Below are 17,863 nucleotides of genomic sequence, written 5' to 3' on the forward strand. Positions count from 1 at the left end.
CACTTCTGGAAGGTGCCAAGTTGGGCGAGACTGCTGTATGGAACGGTAAGAAGCAATGTTATGGAACTCTGGAAGGCTGACCCACGTTTAAATACATCCTGAGTTTGAGAGTCAGGCCTGATAAGGAAGCTGGCTGCAAGAATGAATGGTCTGTTAATACCAGGGAAGAACTAGTTTTATTTATTTATTTATTTATTTATTTATTTATTTATTTATTTATTGCATTTATATCCCACCTTTTTCCCTTCAAGGAACGTACATAATCCTCCTCTCCATTTTATCCTCACAACAGTAACCCTGTGAGGCAGGTTGGGCTGAGAGTCTGTGACTGGCCCAAAGTCACCCAGTAGGTTTCCATGGCCGAGTGGGGACTAGAACCCAGGATCTCCTGACTCCCAGTCCAACACTTTAGCCACTACACCACACTGGCTCTCTAATACAAATGGCTTTCAACATGTGCAGAAGACCATGATCTCCCCATGGAGAAGCATCAACTTTTCTACGCGCTCATGAATAAGCAGGAATGGCTTCTTTATGCAAGGGCATGAGCTGTGCTTCCAACAGTGATGAGCCCCACCACTTCTCATGGAGAAATTAAGCCACACCGAATGGTACAAATGCTTTGATTCATGCATTTTCATGTGAGCACATATACACCCTTTGCCCCAAACCAAAACCGGTCTCCTTTCCCACCGCCTGACTGCCAGCTTGCATTTGAGCTGAAGATTAATTTGGAGAACCAAGACAATTGAACGGTGTGTTTCTTCTTTCTTCCCTTTGATTGATTCCCACCTTTCAATCTATCATGCTGGAGCCATGCTGGGTCCTTGCAATAGAATGAGCAAGATGAGGCATGCAGTGAGACATATGGCGTTGGGCCTGCGTCTGCTGGATATCTCTAGCTAACCTTTTGGAGACTTAGGAATAGGGGTGGCCAGATGCAAAAGAGGCCCCCACTCCTGCACTTTTAATAGTTGTATAGAAGAATAGCATTTCAGCAGGTGTGATTTGCTTGGCAAGCTAATCGTGTTAAAATAACCTCTTCTACACAATTATTATTTATTTGTTTATTTATTTATTTATTGCATTTGTACACCGCCACATAGCTGAAGCTCTCTGGGTGGTTTACATAGGATAAATGTAAATGTGTAGGAGCCCCATTCCCTTTTGTTTCTGGCCACCCTACTCAGGAGGCCTCATGAACTAACTCTGTGCTGCTCTTCTTCATAGGACGTCAGCAAACGCCTCTCTCTGCCCATGGATATTCAGCTGCCCCCGGAGTTCCTCCAGAAACTAGAGATGGAAAGTCCAGAGATTTCCAAGCCTCTTAGCAGGATGTCTCGACGGGCTTCTCTTGTGAGTCCCACTTTTTGGCAGGGCTTGGGAAAATGCAACTCTGGCAACCAGCATGAGCTTGCTGTCATACACCTGTATCTGCAACTGAGTGAAAATCTCCAAGTGCAAATGACCTGAACCAGGGGAAAACCTACTTCAATATTAAAACCCACTGAAAATATCTACTATTCAATTATTCCAATGTATCAATGAGTCCAGAAAATAACTCTCCCCCCCTCTCCAAAATAAGCTGAAGTTTGAACTTAGAATTCTAAAGCGGAAAAAAGAGTGAAACATTATATCAAAGGGTTTCCCATTTACCTGTGCAACTTATTCTGTCTCTTGAATAAAATATATGCAGTTGAAGCAACTGTCCTATAAATATTGAAGAGCTCATAAATTATCAATGTACGTTCCTTTTAGACTCGCAGATGCAGCACCATTGCATTTGTGGGACATCCGATCACACTTAGCCTCTTTATTTTTCCTGCAACCTCATCATTTTCACAAAAACAGAAGAATTCTCACCTTTAAATCTGGAAAATGGGGTGTTTTTTTACTGTCCTACTGGGGTTATGACTGTGCACCCTTGGTATAAGAACAATAATAAGGTATCTCTCAGTTTAGAGGTCTATAAGTTGGACTTGAGTTCTTGAAGGAATTCACGTATAGATGTTGGCTCAGGTGCAGGCAGAAAGGGGGAGCCTGATTTCCTTCCATGTGGAGATCATGAGATATTTTTGATGTATTGAAGTGCATTGCACCTCAGGGTTAAGTGTTAACTGGAAGTAAGATAACATCCCTAGCCTGCTTCTAGATGAGGCTTTTATTGTGCAATTGCACTGCCTCATTCATGGAATTTTACTGGGGTGGGGGTGCCCAGATGACATTGTCTTCCATTCATCATCTTCATGTATTTTCCCACTATTTCTTCTGTCACTTTTTCTAACCACCACCCCATTAAGGATGAGAGAATGGAATACCTACACGATGGCTTGTCATTGGTACTGCTAGGAGCCATCCACCTGGAAGTGCCCCTAGACTAGAGAAGGAGCGCATTCTGTAGAACTTTCTTCAACGTAAAAGTCCTGGGGAAGTGCTGAACTACATGGTGCACTCAACACATATTTAAATAGTGTGCTTGACCACTCTGTTTCTTCCCCAATCTTCTGTTCCTTCCCCCAAGCCTTCCCCAACCTGGGGTCCTCCAAGATGTATTGGACTGCAACTCCCATCATTCCCATCATTGCAGTCCAACACATTGGAGGACACAGGTTGGGGAAGAATGCTTTAGCAAAAGCAGAAGTGGAGGTCCCTGGATTGCTCCTCCCTGCACCCAATACTTATGAACTTTAAAAAGTACCTGAAATCTTGAGCTGAAAATGTTGCTTCTAAATTGCTTCAGCTCATTTTCATATGCATCTCCACAAGTCTGTCCCAAAGATAAAATATCATGCCCCATTTTTTTATTCCTCTCCAGATCCAGCCAGGCAAAATTTTTCTCAAGCTGAAGATGAAATATTTCTTAAATCCCTTCAATACTTTTCTATGAAGAGATCTGTCTCTTTACCACCACCTACTGTTGAATGATAATATGCTTAAACGCACAATACATGACCTAAGCAACATTAATGCTTGCCCTGAAAGCCTCTTAACGCCATAGAAGGATTAATCCTCTGACTCATTCATGTTTGCAAATGCTATGTAATATATAGTATACATGTTTCCTAGGCACAGACATCATGTTCATGGAGTAAAATACAGCCCTCATGACAAATATTTAGAAGGTGCTTTGTTAGCACCATCATATTGAATGGGAATAGGTCCATGGGATGCTCAAGGTGTTTGACTATTTGTTCAGGAGTTATGCAAGAGTTGGAGAATTAACCTGGTCACGTTGAATCCTGGGTCAAGTTAGGGATGCAAAGGTATTACTCAAGCATAAGGAAGAACCAGCTAGGAAGCCAGCAGTTTATAGTGGTGATTGAATTGAACAATTTGGCAGACTGATGGAGGAATGTCAGAAAGCAAAGCAAATGGAAGTGTCAGTTCCTGCAACACACCCCTAGTGAAGACAACGATTTCAATTAAGGTCTTATATCTTAGCACTCTTGAGAGAGAGAAGCAAGTAGTCTCCCTTTTCTTCAATCACACAGCGGGTTTGCTGTTCCCATCGACTGGCTGATTGCTGCACTTTTGCAGAAAGTAATTGACACAATATATTTAGCTGTGTGTTTCAAGGACATCTCTTGATTTTATTTCCCACCACATCTGTTACAGGCGAAGTTGTCCTTTTTACAAAATGTGATCATCAGTAAGGCAGCAAACCTGCACACATTTATGTGGAAGTAAATCCCATTGAACTCAGTGGGACTTACTTCTGAGTAAGCTTACATAAGATTGCAATGTGAGATGCCTAAGGAAGAGAATGTGATCTTTTGTAGTGATAGTTCTTGCTTTTTCATGACAGTCAGACATCGGTTTTGGGAAGATGGAGACCTATCTTAAACTGGAGAAGCTGGGGGAGGTAAGAATGTGAAGCATTATCATCCTATATCCCTAAAACTTTACATGTTTTTATTGCATCTTTCTGATTCATTTTAACTGTTGTAATCTGCCTTGGGGGCCAACCTTGGTATGTTTGAAACAAAGCTGCTTTTCAACTGCAACTGAGTAGTTTTTAATCCAAATTAAGAATGGCTGTATAGAGATTTAATCCAGTGCAATAAACCTAGAATAATGGTGTTTTATATAATATGGTAGTAATGAATTGGATGTGCTTCATTCATGAGCTGCTTACTTTCCTTGCCTCCTTCTTCGCAGGGCACCTATGCCACTGTCTTTAAAGGGCGCAGCAAGCTCACCAAGAACCTGGTTGCCCTGAAGGAGATCCGGTTAGAGCACGAGGAAGGGGCCCCTTGCACAGCTATACGGGAAGGTAAGGAGCAGGGTTTGGCGGGAGGGGGGGTTCCTCGGAGTGTGGAAGCCCAGGGGGAACATTTGCAGTTCTAGTTCCACAGATCCTTGTATTTTTCCTGCTTTGTTCTTAAGGACACCTATCTGTTTATGACTCAGCTTTATATACCACTTTCCATAGAGATACCAAAGCGGTGAAAATAAAATACAAAACAAAAATAAATATAACAATAAAAAACACTGACAAAATTAGTCAGCGGTAAAACCACATGCATGACTGTGTGCTACTAACCATAGTTGACTGGGTCACACTTCAGGGAAGTGATCCAGCCAGCTACATCACTCATAGGACATCAAGTTCAGCAAGGACCCAACTTTCCAGGGCACAGCACAGGCACACACACACCCCAGATCCTTGTAACTGATGCTGCCATCTCTTTGCCTTGCAGTTTCCTTATTGAAGAACCTCAAGCATGCAAACATTGTGACTCTCCATGATATCATCCACACCAAATGCGCCCTCACTCTTGTCTTTGAGTATCTGGTGAGTCTGAGGACTTCTTTCTTATGGAGAGACTGGCTGGCCCAGCAACTCCAGGCTACATTTGGGGCCAGTGCCATGTTTGAACTTTTCAACCCTTAGGTGATCTATGCAGAAAATGTCATCTGTGTAAAACTCTGTGAAAGTTGTGTTGGCCCATGGCAATTGCTCAGCCGTATTTCAGGTAGCAGCCCATCAACATAGTCTTATGCATGTTTATTCAGAAGTAAGTCCCATTGTGTTGGGTGGGGCTTACTCCCAGGTAAGCGTGAATAGGATTGTCCCTAAATAGCAATGGAAATGGTGTGTGTGTGAATCACATTTTCCCAGAATGTAACAAAATGTTGCTTGAGTGCTGGAAATATGTGAATACTCCACAGCTGATCTGCTGGTAAAGGGATAAAACATCTGGATTGTCCCTGCACCAGGTACATTAGCTAGTGGGGGATGGCTTTTAATGTCCTGCAGTGGCTTAGTCATTACTCTGCCTTCACAAACTACTGTACATGAGGAATCCTGAGTGCATGATGAAAGCCTCATGAAGAAAGGCTCCTAAAGTCCACAAAATAAAACAAACATCTGGGAAGGCTTCATAGTTTTGAGCTGTGTTGCTCTGAGCTGCAAGAAGCAGTTTGTTGCAAGCACACAACTGTGCTTCTGAAGTCAGCTGGGAAATATACGTTGACTTGCCTTTTCTGCTGACAAAGAAATGGGGGATGCTTTGTTCTTCAAGGCAACTTAGGACCCTCTGGACATGCTTGTCATTACAGGACAGTGACCTGAAGCAGTACCTGGATAACTGTGGGAACCTGATGAGCATGTACAATGTGAAGGTGAGTGAAGGGGGTAAGTGGGTGCAGGGAATGGCTTTCTTCATAAGGTAAAAAAACTCCCTCTCCTGTAAGATGATTGGGAGCTTTCACATCAGAGGAGTCTAATTTGTATTTACAAAAGGATTCTGTTTTCTAGAGGAATCTCTGTTTTCCTCCCTACTTTCTAGAGGAATTTATCTCTCCCCCCCCCCCAATTTTCTAGAGAAATCTGTATTTGTTTCCTATTTTCTAGAGGAATTTGATTTTCCCCCCCCCCGCCAGTTTTCTGGAGGAATCTGTATCTCTCCCCCCCCCCCCCCCGGTTTTCTAGAAGACTCTGTATTATTATTATTTTCATTTTTCTAGAGGAGTTTGTATTTCCACCCCCACCCCCAATTTTCTAGAGGAATCTGTATTTTCAAAAGGATTCTGTCTTTCAAGCATCTCTAACTGCTTCCTCTCCCACCCACCCCATCCTGTTTTTTTCCTGCTGCTACAAGATATTCATGTTCCAACTGCTGCGTGGGTTGTCCTACTGCCACCAGCTTAAGATCCTACACAGAGACCTCAAGCCGCAGAATTTACTCATTAATGGAAAAGGGGAATTGAAACTCGCTGACTTTGGTAAGTTAGGGGATGAGGCAGCCACCATGGCTTTGGCTGGGTTCATAATATCAAGGTGTGATGCCGGTGCTTAGGTCTTCCCTTGCGTTCAAAGTGAGGAAATTGTAGGCAAGATATTTTGGGGGATGTCCACCACCACCACCCACAGCTGGCCCTTCAGATATCCACATCTTCTGATAGACATCCATGCTTCTAGTTTAGGGCTTTTCTACATGAAGCTTTTAACCTCCATCTTTACTGAGGCTTCTGCTTCTGGATTCTTTGCAGGATTTAGATCCGCCCCTTTACACATGTGTTTTTCTTTCTCTACCTTTCTATGAGTTCCATTACACAACCACTAGGTGGTGTGTGGTGTAGCGGAATTGCACAAATACTCGAGGCTTCTACAATGCCCTTGAGAAAAATCCCAGACTTTTCTCGTTAAGATAAAAACCACAATAATGGTTACAAACTACAGGAAGGTTCTGGAAAATAATGGTATCATGTAAAGGAGCCACAAACTACTGTACATGAGGAATCCTGAGTGCATGATGAAAGCCTCATGAAGAAAGGCTCCTAAAGTCCACAAATCTGAATAAAACAGGTTTTTTAAACCTTTCAGTATAAGCTGTTTGCCAAACACAGAAGTTCCTTTAATTGTTCTACTTGGTCTTTTTACACAGGCCCCGAGACCATGAGAAACATATTTTTTTACAATCATCTTTAGGCTGCAGTCCTATACATACTTACCTTGGAATAAGCACCATTGAACTCAATAGGGCTTACTTTTGTGTAGATGTATAGAGGATTGCCCTGTTAGTGACGTTTTCCTGAGCATTCTGATTCTGCACATTTTGCACCTGCATGTCTTCCAGCAATCCTAGCAGAGCATATGACCAACATCAGCCCATTGCCATGGTTTGTGATGTTCTGTGAAGGGGGAGGGGTGTTAACCTTCCCAAATCCCAAGAAACCATTCCCATTCTAGCTCTTATTTCTAAACACAACACAGTACACACTGTATGTATGTGTGGTGCAGTCAACCAGGCACAAAATTGTTTTTTCTAAGCTTTGGATGTCAACGTGTAACCCCTTGCTGGAGTAAAGTGCTCCTAGCCACTGTTCAGGGCCAGCGTTGGAGTGAGCATCATTTGGAATCTGCCAAAGCCCTTTCCCCGGCAGCGGGTTCAGTGTCAACCCCCAGTTTCCTGGCCTTCCAGCTCTTCCTCCTTGCTGTTACTCCATGTTCAGCTGCCTTCTTCGAGCATGCAAGAAATGCAAGAGTATGAAGCAGCAGCAGCCTCTTGGCTTACATTCTCCCGTCCTGGGCAGGTGTGCAGACTGGGTCCAGTGGGAGAGGGCAAGCAAATGGGCAGTGGTGACAGTGGTAAGGAAGAGGGAGGCAATCAAAGGCAGGGGGAACTAAGAGCATCTTACCCAAGAGCCCCCCTAAATCTGGGGCTTGCACTGCCCCTCCCCCATGTTTGCATCGTACCTTCATTACCATTTGGTGACCTGGCAAGTCATAATCAAACCGGAAGGTTTATTTGAGACTGCGGCTTGCACCACAATCCTACGCTCTTTGTCGTCAGATGTCAAGTAAAGTAGGAGCCCTTTGGAAAATGGGCAATGGATCCCTAGATATAGGCAAAACTGGGATGAAATTAGTAGTAGCAAACTCCAGGCTTGTATCTCACTGGCATTCCTTTCTCCCCTCAGGTCTAGCCAGAGCCAAGTCTGTCCCAACGAAAACCTATTCCAATGAAGTAGTCACATTGTGGTACCGGCCTCCGGACGTCTTGCTAGGATCCACAGAATACTCCACTCCCATTGACATGTGGTGAGCCAAGGGTCTGTGCTTGGGTGAGCGTGGGTGGAATGGTTTTCCCCACGGTGACCTTTTTCTACTAGAAGACAAGAGGGAAATGTCCCAGTCCGATTTGATCATTGCTTCCATAGCCCATGGGGTGAAAATGGCATAGCCTTCATAGCGGTCAATGTACGGAAGAGAGTTTCTAGTGGCTTGCTCCTTCATATTTCTCTTCTTTTCTCTGCTGATCAATTCAGTAGGAAAAGAGATGGGACCAGGAAGCTGTTTCTGCTGCTCATATTGTCTCCTACTGTTGTAGACAAGGAAGCAGAAATCTTGGAGGCCATCCCCACCCCCAACCCCCATGTCTCTACAGAGCCTGAAGCAGTGGGAAAAAGACCTGGCAGGATAGGAGGCCATGTGGGACTCGATTCCTTCCCATGATTGTATCTCTTTTGGGTCTGTCATGCTTCTCCTTTTAGGGGTGTGGGCTGCATACACTACGAAATGGTGACAGGACGTCCCATGTTCCCAGGATCCGCTGTAAAAGAGGAGCTGCATTTAATATTCAGGATGTTGGGTGAGTCCTCCCTGTTCTCTGTTTCTTGGTGTGGGCTGAGATGAATGAAAGAGACATCAAGAGCAGTGGAGGCTGGTGGCTCCGATTTGTCAGTGGGGCAGTGAATCTGCTCTGGGCTTCAGTCAGAACTCCGAAGGAGCAATCCAAGGTGCGAGTTCTGATTGAAATCTCCAAGCCAGCAACGTTGGAGCCACCAGTGTCCAGTGATAAAGAGTCCAGAACTGGTACTAGTCAGATTAGATACAGCACAGTCTTAGATGGACCGCTGCCTGATAAGGCATGTTAATCTGTTCTAATAGCCCAATGCTCTGCTTGGTTTCTGAGTATTTTAACAGTCCTAACATGTAAAATGTTAAACAAATCCATTTTGAAATGTTCCTCTGCAGTGCAAAGGGCTAGAAACGTGGACCCAAAGCACGCATTATTTTAAAGATGTAGCTGTTTGCTTTTTTTTGCTCTAGAGCAGGGGTGAGAGAGGGGGTCCAAGAACCATTTTTGCCCCTCTGGACCCTCCCAATGGGTTGTACTCCATGGGGTCCCCCCAAAATATTGCTTAACAAATGGCCTCATTAGCACTAAAGGGACCAAAACAATCCACTTAACGTGGGGGCTTTAACCCATTCCACCCTGCTGTACCTATGCCTGCAATATATATTTCCAAGTAGTGATCCATTTGCTTTAATTAGATAATGGCCCATCTCAACAGGCAGATGCAGGAGGCTCAATCCGGATTGGTATCACAACAGGGAGAAAAAATTAATGGCCTCCTACCCCACAAGCTAGAGTCCCGATCTGGATTGATGGCCTTGCACTAACTCAAAAGTTTATTTTAAAAAATTAGAGCTGTTTACTACATCTTTAAAGTAACATATGCTCTTAGTAGGGGTGGGTGAGTTCCTTTGTGTTTAGCTGTACTTGAGATTTTCTGGATTCTAAATTACATTACAGATATTCGATTCCCTCTGTGCCTCACCCTACAAGGATATAGTAAAAGTCCTTGGCTCTGGTTGTTGCATCTAAGCCTTCTTTCTTTCCCAAAGGAACCCCTACAGAAGAATCCTGGCCTGGCATCACATCCAATGAGGAATTCAAGGCTTATAATTTCACACAGTATCGAGCCCAGCCCTTGATAAATCATGTGCCACGGTAAGACAATCATCCTACAAGGTAGGACAGACCACTGAAGGGAGAAAAGCACCAGTCATGCAGGTTGGGGATAATGGGAGATGTAGACCCTCATATCTCAAGTAGGGGTGTGCACAGACCCCCCGCTCCGCTTCACTTGCAGATCCGCCATTTTCTGGATCGGGCCGCTCCGCTCCGCTCCCGCTCCGCCCACTTCCGCTCCGCTCCGCCCGGAGCTCCGGATCTGGATCCGGAGCTCCGTTTTCCCCCCCCCATAGGCTTGCATTGAAAGCTAAAAAATTATACAACTTTTTTTCTGTTCAAGTTAGAAACCTCATGTTTGGCACCATGACACCTCATGGGGATATACACACGCATGCCAAGTTTCAAAGCAATCCCATCATCCCCTGATTTTTGGCGAATTTTTGAAAATCGGGCACCCCACACACAACATCCCTGCGAGGTGGGCAGGGGAGGAGGGAGGGAAGGCAGGCAGGCATGCAGCTGGCATTTCTGGGGGCATAAGGAAGTGAGCCAAGGATAAGCCAGTAATGCATAGAAAATGGAATAAATCAATCAATAAACAAAGGAGGGGTGGAATTAAAAGCAGCAGTGTTGCTCAATAAACAACAAGAAGAACTTTTTTTAAAAGGCTATATCTGTCTTTTACCAGCAATAGGGGGACGTGCCCGGGGGAGGGGGAAGTAGCTGCCAGTTCAAGACACTGACAGCCACAGCTCCGAGAAGAAGTAAAACGCTCACTTCGACTCAGAACAGGCATTGCTCCACCACTGAGAAGTGACCATTCACTTCAACTCATGAGAGGCATTGCTCCACCGTTTTACTCTCTTTGGAAGGCTCTATGGCCTTCCAGTGCAAGAGAGAGTGGGGGCACGTCCACGATGAGATGCCCTAGGGGAGCTCATCCCCTTGCACCACATCAATTCAGTTGTTCCCCAAGGTTAGGGTGGGGAGCAGTGCTGTGTTTTTCTATCTCTTATTCTTGGCTTAGTATATGATTTCAGGTTGTGTTTGTGCATTTGGTGGGGCTACTGTGTTAAAAAACACGGGGAAAAGCCCGTTCAGATGAAGAAAGAGAAGTTTCCCAGAATCCCAAGTTACCTGTTTTGCCTATGCCCTCCTCCAACTTTGGGATCATCATGACCGGGAGCTGACTCTGCCCCTCAGCCCTTTGAAAAAGGTATTTTTCCCGCCGATTTTTTAAAAACGTCTAGCCCGCGACCCGTACGATGCAGAAAGTTGAGAGTGGTCTCAAAATGACCCCCATCCACGACTCTCTGTGCACAAGAATTTTCAGAACGATAGCTTAAAACCCCCCCCCCAGTTATCCCCGATTCTTTCCCTCAATGCAATCCTATGGGCGAAAAGCCGAAACGCAGTTTGAGCCCCGCGGTTGACCCGATTTTTAAAAAAATATTGCACGTGAACCACAGCACGCAGAAAGTTGAGAGTGGTCTCAAAATGACCCCCATCCACGACTCTCTGTGCACAAGAATTTTCAGAACGATAGCTTAACCCCCCCCCCCCAGTTATCCCCGATTCTTTCCCTCAATGCAATCCTATGGGCGAAAAGCCGAAACGCAGTTTGAGCCCCGCGGTTGACCCGATTTTTAAAAAAATATTGCACGTGAACCACAGCACGCAGAGAGGTGAGAGTGGTCTCAAAATGACCCCCATCCACGACTCTCTGTGCACAAGAATTTCCAGAATGATAGCTTCAAAAACAACGTAGTTATGCGCGATTATTTGCCGCAATGCAATCCTATGGCGAAATGTTTTCAAGATGGCGACCGGAGCGCTCCGCCTGAACTCGGAGCTCCGAAAAATGGTCGCTTCTCTTCGCCTTGCTTCTAGGGGGTCCGCGGTCCGCTCCTACTCCGCCTCTGGGTAAGGCGGAGCAGGCCAATCCGCTACTGCTTCTACGCTCCTAATCGGAGCGGAGCACATCCCTAATCTCAAGGGCTCCAGGTTGGGGAAGGCTGCACTACGGAAACAGACACAGGGAACCAATGATGGTGATTGAAGGATCTCTATTCACCTGCAGAATGGTGTGTCAATAATCTGCTGATCGCTGCATGTGCAGAATTCTTCTAAACATGCACCATCCCCATCCTCTTTATTTCCAGGTGAGGACTGGGGCCCATAAAATCTTTCGCTTCTTCCTAGTGGTCTTTCTGGTGTTGCCACTAGGTGGCATCAGTGTTCTGCAGCTCAATCTGCCAGAGGCAAACCGAGACGCCTTTGACCCTGATGCATCTGCCCCAAGCAAGAACTCAAATTGCCAATTGTGAGCTGCAGGTGTACAGAGATTGTTAAATCCATTCCATCTGTGTTTCACGGATTGCCAGGCATCTTCCATTCCCTCATCTCCTCATTGACGGAAACAGCTTTTTTTGAGGGATGTATGAAAATTTCATTCCACATTTCACAAGTGCAACATTAGCACAAGTGAGCATTTGCACGCGCGCACACACACACGCAGTTTAAAACTGCGGAATCTGTGCGACTCTGTGGAATGTGTGCAGGTCTACTGCAGAATCTGTAGCTCAGATTCATAGAAATCCAAACCTATTTGAATCCATTGCGGATTCCTCCAACATCCCTACTGTGAATAACTATTTTCTAGAGGGTTAATGGCTTTGCTTTAGAGCAGAGGAATCTCACCTAGCAGGTTTCTTTCTTCTCTTGCAGGTTGGACACAGAAGGAATTGACCTGTTGACGAATCTCCTCCTGGTAGGTGGCCCTGCTTGCTAGGCTAGACACCAAAGATGTCACAGTTCATTCCCCAACTGCTGCACAGCTGCTGCCCCATGTTCCAAGGGGTTAGTGCCAATGACAGCACCTCTGATTCTCTCCCAATGACCAAACCTCTCATTCTCACTTAAGAACATAAACATAGGAAGTGCCATGCTGGATCAGACCAAGGGTCCATCTAGTCCATGACCAGGGACCAAGAAGGCAGGACATGGCGCAACAGCACCTTCTCTTAACAAGGAAGGTCCAGGAGCACAAGGCATCAAAGGGACAGCTGCTAACATTCCAGCAAGCAACTTGTATCCAAGGGGATCCATCCAAATGGTGCTCAGCCGCTTCTCCAAGCATCACTTCTACTGCTTCTCTGAGTCTCAATGCTTTTATAAAGGCTTCTTGAAATTGGGATTTGTTTGGATGTAAAAAAAAAGGCCGAGTTGGTGTGTCCATATGGCAGGGATGTTGATGAACTCCAATGCCCATTAGCCCCCAGCCAGCATGGGCAGTGATTGGGGGTGGTAGGGGGGCATTGTAGTCCAAAATATCTGGAGGGCTGCAGTTTCCTTACCCTTGCTGTTTGGGAATGGTTCAGAAACTATTTTAAGAGAAAATCTCTCGCTTAAGTCCCCTTTCTTTGCCAATAGACCAGTGGTTTGGAGTGACATAGAGCAGGGGTCAGCAGGCGTAAGGTTTGCAGATCTACTTTGTTTCTCACTAGGGCAGGATCTACACTACTGCTTATAATGGTTTATAAGGGTTATGACAACTGTTCAGGCCCGGGACACATTACATCTACTGTTTTAAAAGTGTTATATCCTGCTTGGTGTAGATTGGCCCAAGAACCCTGAGGTCCACCAGATAGAGCCAAGCACAAAATAGCAGCTTGGGAAGGGAGATACAGAATTTCACAACATGCTCAGCCAAGGAACTTCTCATTTATTTATTTATTTATTTATTTATTTATTTATTTATTTATTTCATTTATATACTGCCCCATAGCCGAAGCTCTCTGGGCGGTTTACAAAAGTTAAAAACAATGAACATTAAAAACAAATATACCAAAAATTTAAAGCGTAAAAACAGCTATATCCATTTATCCATTTTACTTCTTGAAAGTACCACCACTGGAATTTGCACAGAGATCCTTTCATATCCTAATCTACTCCTGTTTTTCTCTTTTCTTGATTCCACCAGCCTAATTTAGGAGGGAAATAAGGCTTCCTGTTGACAGTGTTAAATCCACTGAGACATGGAAGCCCTTGCTGATCTGCTGCATATCTCCTGGAGTCCTACTGGTAGATCTCGATCTACTGGTAGACATGAGTGAAATAGAACACCAGACCATAGATCTCAGAGTTGCCAGTGTAAAGTATAATTTGGCCTATTTGTAAAAGAGCAACAATGTGTTTGTTTGTATGTATGCTTTTAAAATAGTTTTATATCTCTTCCTGGCAGCTCTTCCTGGTTTTACAACAGCAAAAATAACGTCCACCACACAACGATAAATAATATGAAATGCTAAGAAATGAGCAGTAGCCATAAAAACCATTATTGATTGAACTGCCAAAGGCTGAAGTAAACATAGCCTGGCTGTATCGTTCACTCTGAGTCTTCACTAGCCATTGACCTAGCTTCTCTAATGTAACGTAACAGGGAGCTTCGGCTATTGGGCAGTATAAAAATGCAATAAATAATAATAATAACAACAACAACAACAACAACAACATAAGAAGAGCCCTGCGGGATCAGACCAAGTGTCCACGTAGTCCAGCACTGTGTTCACACAGTGACCAAACAGTTGTTGACCAAGCAGGACATGGATGCAATAGTACCCTTCTGCCCATGTCCCCCTAACAACTGGGGAACCTGAAGGTTAAATATTTATTTATTATTATCTTTATATCCCACCTCTTTTCCTCTTGCAAGGAACCCAAGGTGTCTTAGATGGTTATCCTCTCCATTTTATCCTCACAACCACCCTGTGAAGTAGGTTAGGCTGAGAGTCAGTATCTACCCCAAAGTCACCCAGTAAAGCTTCATGGCTAAGTGAAGACTAGAAACCAGATCTCTCAAGTCCCAGTTCAACACTCTAACTGCTGCACCACACTTGCTCTGAACTTTAGCTTTCGTTTATTTTCTGAAATCTGGCTTCAGTTTATTGTCTGAAATCTAGTTTTAATTTATCGGTGGCCATATGCGCTGCAAGGAAAGTCATCCAGGACAAACCTGCATGTTACTTTGAAGTTGTAGCTACGTCTTTCTTACTCTAAAGTAAGCACATTTTTTGGCAATAAAATTTACAGGTGTGGGCCTAATCTGGATTGGGAACACAGCAGTGTGCACAAAGGGTTAAAGCCCCCTTCCCCAGTCCTCCCCATGCTAGGGCCCCAGTCCAAATTGGGGGCCCTGCATTTACTTTAGAGAAAGTAAGACTTTGGGTCTTAGTGTAAACTGGAGATTTCCAAAATAAGGGAAGGATAGACTGCAGTCAGCTGGAGAAGAGTGAAACTGGCTTCTGGCTGGGGTCTAATGAAAAGTAAGCCTGGGAGAAGCTGCTGCCACCAGGCCTAGAACAAACTGGACCTGCAGCCACTGTGACTACGGCAGCTGCCCTGCCATTAGCCTACCCACAGTGGTGGTTGGTGGGGACTGAGTGAGATGACGCAGATTAGAACTCTAGGCCGCACACCAAGACTCCCCAGCCATGTAGTCTTAATTATGCCAGCCCTGCCCCCACCCCACCCCAGGTACAGGCGGGGCCAGTTTAATTTAGGATGTTGGGGTCAGCAAATTCAGATATGCATCCCAGAGCTCACCACTGCTGAGCCATTAATGCTGCTACTGGGTGAGCAGGTTGGCTGGCAGGGGTGAGGAGTGGGGGCAAGCAGTAGCGTTGATCAGAGCTCCAGGCCACATTCCTAGACACCCAGCCCTGCCATCTTAATTATACCAGCCCCACCTTATGTACCTCCAAGGTGGAGTGTGTGTGGCATAATTAAGATGGCGGGGCTGATGGGCTGGAGCTCCAGTCAGTACTGCTGCTGACATTATTATGGACCAGCACCCTGGTAGGCAAGGTGTCCATCCACAAGTTAGCCGGGAGGGCACCCAGCACCTGGGCGGGGGGACAAAGGGAGACCAAGGACAGCCTATCCAGGGCTCTCCAGATGCTAGAGCCAGGCTTCAGTCAGGAGATCATAGCTCTAAAATGCAGCAACACTTGCAATGTGTAAGGTAAGATTTGCAGCTTCAGAGATGTAGAAATGGCCAAAGTGGAGCTTAATATGTAAACCATTTCTTGGAAAAGGATTTACACATGGAAATGCAAAATGTCCAATTATAATGGGGAACTGACACAATGGCTTTTCCATTCTTGATCTGATCTTGATCATATTAAGCCTCCTAAATCTAAATCAATTAACTCCAAGAGCTGTTGACACTTGGGTGGTTTGGCCTCTCTCTGCTGCCAAGATTCCTTTGCTCCTATTCTAGCTTTCGTAAGAGACATTGTTCTCCTCTAAAGCAGTTGCTTAACATACCCTGAACCAACCTAGAGTACAAAATGTAGTTTCTTGGGTACAATGGACTTCCTCATGCCCAGCTTCCATTATTGCCTTGCTTCCAACTAGTGTACATATAACCTATTCATTCCGTAATCGCAGAGATTGTTACAGTTGATTCATCCTTTGTGCAGTCACCGTAGGCACACATGACAATAATCCAAATTATATGGTGATGATTATATTTATTCGCATCAAGCAAATGGCAAAGTTTGCTATATTCTTTGCACACTTACCTTGGAGTAAGCCGCACTGAACACTGTGGCACTTGCTTCTAAATAAACATAGAATCATAGAATAGTAGAGTTGGAAGGGGCCTATAAGGCCATCGAGTACAACACCCTGCTCAATGCAGGAATCCACCCTAAAGCATACCTGACAGACCATGCCATAGGGCAACGTCTGTAGCCTCAGAACCAAGCTTGCCAAGTAAGATAAGTTGAAAGAGATGGGACTTGCCCAAGATCACCAAAGGTCTGTTTCCTATTCAGTGACCCTGTTCAGACAACATGCTAAACCATGGTGGTTAAGCATTTTGAGTGAAATATTATGGCTTAGCATGTCATGTGAACCATGACTTAGTGTTTCTTGTGAACCATTCCTACCCATGGTTTAAACGCGCTCACCAACCATTTTCTGCAAAAGAGTGAGTGGCCTAACCATGGCTTAGTGTGTTGTCTGAATAGGCCCAGTGACCTGCTTTGCATGTAATGCCAGGTCATGGGTTGTTGTGACATACAAACCAGGTACTTTGGGTTGCTGAGAGTTGAACAATGCAGAGTTTTAAACATAGTAGGTGGCAATACCCAGAGAGGGTACTGCAAAATTGTGTTTTTTCTGATAGTAACCCTATTCAGATGACACGCTGAGTGACAGTGGTTAAGCATTTTGAGGTAAACATTATGGCTTAGCATGTCATGTTGTGTGAACCATTCCTAACCATGGTGGCTAAATAACCACATTTTAAACATGCTCTCTAACCATTTACTGCAAAAGGGTTAGCGGCCTAACCATGGCTTGGCCTGTCGTCTTAACAGGCCTACTGTTTCTTTCTTGGGCCTCCAGTTAGACACTAAACCAGGAGTTAGGGAAGCTCCTGTGCAGACATGCCTATATACTTAAATCAGCATCTGAAGCACAATATGTAAATCACTGGACACAAACTGATGTGTAATCTGTCTTTCCCCCTCCTCCTCCTCCTCTGTTGTTCTTTTTAGTATGAAGTCAAAAGACGCATTTCTGCTGAATCGGCCCTGCGACACCCTTACTTTATGGCCCTAGGTGAACGGGTGCACCTCCTTCCCGAGAGTAAGTGACCATCTGGATCACTGACGCACAGGACCTCTTACCTCTTCTCTCCTGTCTTTGAGATATACACATTTGGCTTGACATTTCCCTGTGGCTGGCTACAGAAAGGTGGGAAGCCCAGTGCGCTCAAACTCTCCTGTCTCTCCATTGCTAGCAATGGAAATCTGTGCATGACATTGCTGCTGATCCCTGTCTGGAGATAGGGGCATGTATGTGTACACAACTGAGCTGCTGCATTTCAGCAGATGTCTGTAGGTTTGGCTTTCTGGTCTTGAACCTGTGTCATGCAGATGATAGCACTGGAGGAGGAGGAGGAGGGTTTATCAGAAAAGAGTATAATAGATCCTGAGTATGAATGATGGTGCTGCTTGCTGATCACGTTAAGCCCTTTCCCAGAAGGCACTTACCATTGTGAGCATTGACCACAACTAAGTGCTTTGTTTTCATTTGTGGAAGGTGTCCGTTTCAATGCTAGAGAGCCAGAGCACACAGCCTTCGAA

At 45.0% G+C, this 17,863-nt stretch overlaps 1 protein-coding gene across 1 annotated transcript in view; it reads left to right on the top strand.

Annotated features, from left to right (window-relative positions):
* CDK18 (cyclin dependent kinase 18) overlaps window positions 1-17,863 on the top strand; it is an 85,029-nt gene that overhangs the window by 61,237 nt on the left and 5,929 nt on the right. Inside the window, exons 4-14 of the mRNA XM_063142719.1 lie at window positions 1,231-1,356; window positions 3,806-3,862; window positions 4,159-4,273; window positions 4,701-4,795; window positions 5,563-5,625; window positions 6,105-6,228; window positions 7,927-8,047; window positions 8,500-8,597; window positions 9,638-9,743; window positions 12,435-12,477; window positions 17,273-17,363. Coding sequence (XP_062998789.1) covers window positions 1,231-1,356; window positions 3,806-3,862; window positions 4,159-4,273; window positions 4,701-4,795; window positions 5,563-5,625; window positions 6,105-6,228; window positions 7,927-8,047; window positions 8,500-8,597; window positions 9,638-9,743; window positions 12,435-12,477; window positions 17,273-17,363 — 1,039 coding nt within the window. The remainder of the gene's footprint in view (window positions 1-1,230; window positions 1,357-3,805; window positions 3,863-4,158; window positions 4,274-4,700; window positions 4,796-5,562; window positions 5,626-6,104; window positions 6,229-7,926; window positions 8,048-8,499; window positions 8,598-9,637; window positions 9,744-12,434; window positions 12,478-17,272; window positions 17,364-17,863) is intronic.

The sequence above is a fragment of the Elgaria multicarinata genome, chromosome 1 (assembly GCF_023053635.1).
Source record: "Elgaria multicarinata webbii isolate HBS135686 ecotype San Diego chromosome 1, rElgMul1.1.pri, whole genome shotgun sequence".
Taxonomy (NCBI): Eukaryota; Metazoa; Chordata; class Lepidosauria; order Squamata; family Anguidae; genus Elgaria; species Elgaria multicarinata.